This window comes from Durio zibethinus, chromosome 20 (genome assembly GCF_047325235.1).
Source record: "Durio zibethinus cultivar Kanyao isolate XHJ-2024 chromosome 20, ASM4732523v1, whole genome shotgun sequence".
Lineage (NCBI taxonomy): Eukaryota > Viridiplantae > Streptophyta > Magnoliopsida > Malvales > Malvaceae > Durio > Durio zibethinus.
In genome coordinates this window covers 2,260,317-2,266,095 of record NC_143181.1, presented here as the reverse complement: position 1 = coordinate 2,266,095, position 5,779 = coordinate 2,260,317, and the positions used below count along the sequence as shown (strand labels likewise).

Here is a 5,779-nt window from a genome sequence, read left to right as displayed (position 1 = left end):
ATGTGTAAAGAGGGATAGTTGTAAACATCTATTTTGTTTTAAAAATCAAATTTGTGTTAAAATAAATTCAAATTAATTTTCAATTTTATTCGAGTTCGGTTAAATATGTTAATTGAATTCATCAAGTTATTTTCATACCAAATTATTTTCATTAAGCTTTTAAATTATCATTATTATTATTATTATTATTATTATTATTATTATTATTATTATCATCATTTCTTTTATCTAATAGCTTTTTCTTTTCTTTTTAACTTTTATTTATTTCTTTCCTTCATTTTTTACACAAAGTCATAGTGCATTTAATACACTAAAAATCCTCTGTCACTTTCTAATTTTGCAAAAAGGAAGAATCAAAAGTCTTCAATGGTGCTTTAAAATCCCTGAAGGCCTTAGAAAAAAACAAAATAAACTTTGAAAATCTGAGATCTCAATCCCAAAAAATTTGGGATTTGAATCCCAATGAGCTTTATAAATAGAGCCAATTTTTGCAATCAAGGAACAAAGAACTTAGAAGAATAACCTAGAAAAATGCTGTAAAAAAGACACACGAACAGAGACAAAAAACAATATTTTGAGATAGAGCTAGGGTGTTTTGCCAACATAAAAAAAAAAGGGAAACACACATTAGTAAAAAAAATCACAGTCCTCTTTAAGTAGAAGAACCAACAAAAAAACCAAAAAAAAATTATTTTTAGAAACCAAAACCAAAAAAGCCAAGAGCATTTCCTTTCATTCAAGGTGTTTGGAATTTTCTTTTTTAAAATATAGTTTCAGAAAAGGATTTAGGAAACAAAAAAGATCATTTTGATTTTTTTTTGAATTTTTGAAAATCTTTTGGGGCTATTGGAAAGAAAAAGTTTAAATTTTTTTATGATCGAAAAATTTTTTCAGCTGCTAGAATTTGGGAATTAAATCGGGATTTGAAAATAGTTTGAAGTCTTTGACGACAACACGACGAATATTGATCGAAAATTGAAAAATAGAGGCTATCAATAAGAGAAAATTTGAGTTTTAGAGATAGAGGCTCTGAGGTAAAGAGAAAGAGGAAAAAGGAAAAAATTAAAAAAAGATTTTGGCCTTTTATAGCCCTTTCAAAATGACGTCGTTTTGGCGTGCTGACCCATACCCGACCCATTCCAGGATCTATGCATGGATTTGTGCCTGACTTAACTCGATGGTGAGTTTTTCTTTTTCTTTTTTGATTTTGTTTTGTTTCTTTTATTTTATGATTTTTTTTTAGAAATAAATAAGTAATGGTAAAAATATAAAATTAAAATAAAGGGTAGGTTTATTAAAACAAAAATGAATGAAATCTTAAAATGTATAATTATAAAAAATTTTTGAATTGATTTTTTTTTTTACAAGCAAAATATTTTTTGAATTTCGCTAAAGTATGAAGATAATTCAAGTAATTATAATAATAATTGATTATTTCAATAAATATTCTAAAAATATAATTTTTAAAGAAAATTGAACTAGTTCAATTTTCTTTAATTAATGTAAGTAAAAAAAAATATTTTTAGATTTTGTTGGTAAGTCGAGATAGTCTAAAAATTAGTTTTTACTAAATAAATATTTATTTAAATAATAAAAAAATTAAAAATAAAAATATTTCTTTAAATAAATTTCTTAATTATTACAAAGAAATATATATTTTTGGATTTCACCAAAGAGTTAGAATCATTCAAAAAAATTTATTTTTTACTAAATAAAGATTTATTTAAATAATAATAGAAAATAAGAAAAATAATCACAATAAAAGTTAATTAAATATTTAATTAAATATCATAATTATCATCAATAAGAAATGGTTTTATTTAAAATATTGTCAAAAAATTAAGATGATCCTAAAATCTATTTAAAATTTTTAAGATTTCACCGAAGATCAAGATAATTCTGAAATTAGTTAATAAAATTTTGAGATTTCATCAAAGAGTCGAGATAATCTTAAAATTAGTTTTAATAAATAAATAAAATATTCTATAATGAAATTTTGAGAATTTTGTAAATGATTAATTTTTTTGAAATTTTGTCAAAATGTAGGAAAATTTGTAAAATACAATAATAATAATAATACTAATTTCACAACAAAAAAATATTTTTCATAAATAAATTTTAAAAAATTAAATATAAATATAAAAAAGATCATATCGTTAAAATTAAGGAATAACATATGTTTAATTGGTACCTTTATTCAAATGGACGACATGAGAGTGTTAATACATTTTTCACTCGTAATTTTATTCTCAAATCCAACCCTTATTTTATAGACCTAAACATTTTTTAGTAAATCTTAATTAATTTTATAATTTTTATTAAAAAATAATATTTTGAATGATTAATCACACCTTACAAAAATATTTACGACAACTATATGAATTTTCATTAAGTTTAGTGGTTGAGCCTCCAATGAAAAATTATTATGACAATATATATATATATATATATATAAGTGTATTAAACTGCAAGATCTTAATGGGAAAATTCATAAATCGGAACCAATAAATTTGTTTGGCATCAATCAAATCCAAGCTTCAGCTATATCACAAATTAAATTTTAGTGCAATTGTTTATAAATTTCTCATTTCCATGATTGTTTGACTTTGCAACTGATTGCTACACCAGTGAAAGTGATCATTGGCCAGTGACGTGCATGGTCACCTTTGAATAGTATAGGCAACATAGATGACTTTTCTCACTTTTTATTCCCTTCGGAAAGTTTCCTCTATGTATAACTCCTCAAGAATTGCTTACTAATTCTTCAAGTCCAGTGTTTTAGATGGCGATCGACAACCGTACAGTTGTTGCTTGAATGGAAGGCTTTCCATGAATCTGGAAATAAAAACACTACGATTGAACATTAGTTTGTCGAGTCTCACGTGTTCAAAATTCAAATTGAAAAGTGATGGAATTTGGGGAAGACGATTTTGAAAAGTAATCTGATATATGGTTGGGTTAACTCTTTCAGAACTAATTCATCCGAACCATTCAAACCAACAAGTCTCCTTAAAAGTTCGAATTTTCAATTGTTTATTTGGTCAACCGTTTGCAGCCAAGTTATGCTCAGTGTGGCTAAAAACGTATATTGAGATTTCATTCCAAGCTTCGCCGATCGATCCAAGAAACTGCAAGCCTCGAGTTAGGTACTTAGATTTGTTTTGCATGAAGATTATTGAAAGCATGGTTGAAAGTTTCAAAGTTGATGAGATAATTGGAAGTGTCTATAAATATCCATGACATGCATTCCTCAAGAGCATCAAACAACACAAAGCTTGGACATCTTATTCTTGTTCTCGATAGAATTTTCTCATAGTTAAAATCCTCAAACCCAACAAACTCTCGATCTCTCATCATAATGGGAAGTATACCACAAGAAAATTTTGCTATGGCAAGTCCAAAATCACCCCTTCAAGCTCCCACCTATGGGAACTTAATTACTGTTCTGAGTATCGATGGAGGTGGAATTAGGGGGCTTATCCCCGGAACTATTCTTGCCCTTTTAGAGTCTCAGCTTCAGGTAGCGAGAAAATTGTTTTGAATATATTCATTGATATTTGGATTCTTAAGTAAAAACAAAAAAAAAAAAAAATGCTAAGTTTTGCCTGGTGTGTGCATATGAATATACTGCTGTTGACATTTTGATATAATTCCTTTGTATATTAATTAATTTCATTTTTGGCACTATGGCAATTTACAGAAGCTGGATGGAGAGGAGGCTAGACTGGCAGATTATTTTGATGTCATTACTGGGACTAGTACTGGTGGCCTCGTGACTGCCATGCTAACTACCCCAAATCCGAATGAGGGCAATCGTCCTCTTTTTGCTGCCAAAGATATCAATGATTTCTATCTTCAACACTGCCCAAAAATCTTTCCCCAAGATAGGTAATCAATCTCGACCTTGTACTTTGTAGTTGTGAAAGAGAAAAAAGCCATAAATGTCTTGCGCATATTATTTATCATGTATTTACAGCTAACATCATTTTGTTTGTAATTATACAACAGCTCACCATTTGCCCCAGCTACGAATTTGGTCAAATCTTTAACTGGCCCGAAATATGACGGTAAATATCTGCACAATATTGTGAGGGAAAAATTGGGAGAAACCCGATTGAACCAAACATTGACAAATGTTGTCATCCCAACATTCGACATCAAACAACTCCAGCCAAAAATCTTCTCCTCCTATGAGGTCCATTTCTCATCAATACGTCTTACAAATTTAATTTATTTCCTTTGCCATTTATTTGATATATGATCATTGTGTAGGTGAAGTACAATCCTAGCAAAAATGCTTTGCTCTCCGATATATGCATTGGAACTTCTGCTGCCCCAACTTATCTTCCTGCCCATCAGTTTGCAACCAAGGATTCGGCCGGCAAAGTTAAAGAATTCCATCTTATTGATGGTGGAGTTGCTGCTAATAATCCGGTAAGTTTCTAGATGTTTTTAACGTAATGGAATTGGTTGGTGTTACAAGTTTCACAAAAATCTTAATCATATATTTTTAATCGATTCTTACAGACTTTAGTAGCCATCAATGAAGTGACAAAAGAAATCAGTCGAGGAAGTTCTGATTTCTTCGCTATAAATCCAAACGTCTATACTCGCTTCCAGGTTTTATCCTTGGGCACTGGTTCCCAAAAATGTGAAGGGAAGTACCATGCTCACATGGCAGCAGAATGGGGTCTCTTGGGATGGTTGACCTCTGAACATTCCACTCCATTGATGGATGTTTTCATGCAAGCAAGCAGTGACATGGTCGACTTTCACCTTGCTACTGTTTTCAAAGCACTTCAATCGGAAGACAGTTATCTCCGTATTCAGGTATATATAGATTCATTATTTTTCTTCCGAAATATTCATATATAAAAATTGATCTATACCTAAAGTAAATTAAAAAAAAATGCAGGATGATACACTATGTGGAGCAGTCGCATCTGTGGACATTGCTACAAAAGAAAACTTGGAGAATCTTGTAAAAGTTGGGGAAGAATTGTTGAAAAAACCAGTTTCCACGGTGAATTTGGATAATGGAAAATTTGAGCTTGTTAATCAGGGTACCAATGAAGAGGCTCTTATCAGGTATGTATATATATAGAAATTAACTATTCTAATTTCGAGTTTTCGACAATTTATTATATGTAATGTAATTGTTGGCACCTTATATTTTACTTTTGCTTCTAATAATCTGCAGATTTGCTGAAGTGCTATCTAAGGAGAAGCGGCTTCGTGACATGAGATCACCACATGGAAACCTTACCGCAAAGAATAACAAATAATCAATATTCTTAATCTAGAATTTGAAAAAATTTTAGGTCTTTAGCCGGCCCTGGTTATTTGCCTTTGTAATGAATTTCAAAATTCTATTTATTCTTTTTCTTTGAATAATATGTGTACCCAAGATGGTTCCAATCAATTTGTGATCATTAATTTCATTATTTAATTTATTGATATAATATTTCGTACAGACTAATTTTGCTTTTTTTTTTTCCATTAAAAATTATAAACCTCAAGAGGATTGTGCATAACTTCGTGCTTAATTAGCTCTGTACATAATGCAAACAAACACAAACATATCAAAGCCACATGATGAGAACATAGAGGTTTTATTAAATTTATCCATTTAAAAGGTGAATTTTTGTAAGATTGAGGTTCAATTTTTAGTACTTAAAAATTTTCCTTTTTCAAAATTTTTAAACTTTGAACCTCTTTTGTTAAAAAAAAAAAAAAAACATGATGATGATATTGAGATCAAGTCGGTAATTTTACTCAT

General features: G+C 29.1%; 1 protein-coding gene across 1 annotated transcript; it reads left to right on the top strand.

The window, feature by feature from the left end:
- The first annotated feature begins 3,253 nt into the window (after window positions 1-3,253).
- LOC111314836 (patatin-like protein 2) lies at window positions 3,254-5,473 on the top strand. The gene is made up of 7 exons (XM_022916448.2): window positions 3,254-3,520; window positions 3,701-3,888; window positions 4,009-4,195; window positions 4,273-4,434; window positions 4,528-4,830; window positions 4,916-5,088; window positions 5,201-5,473. Exons 1-7 carry the CDS (start codon window positions 3,359-3,361, stop codon window positions 5,283-5,285), a joined length of 1,260 nt encoding a protein of 419 aa, XP_022772183.2. The 5' UTR covers window positions 3,254-3,358; the 3' UTR covers window positions 5,286-5,473.
- Window positions 5,474-5,779: the final 306 nt, after the last annotated feature.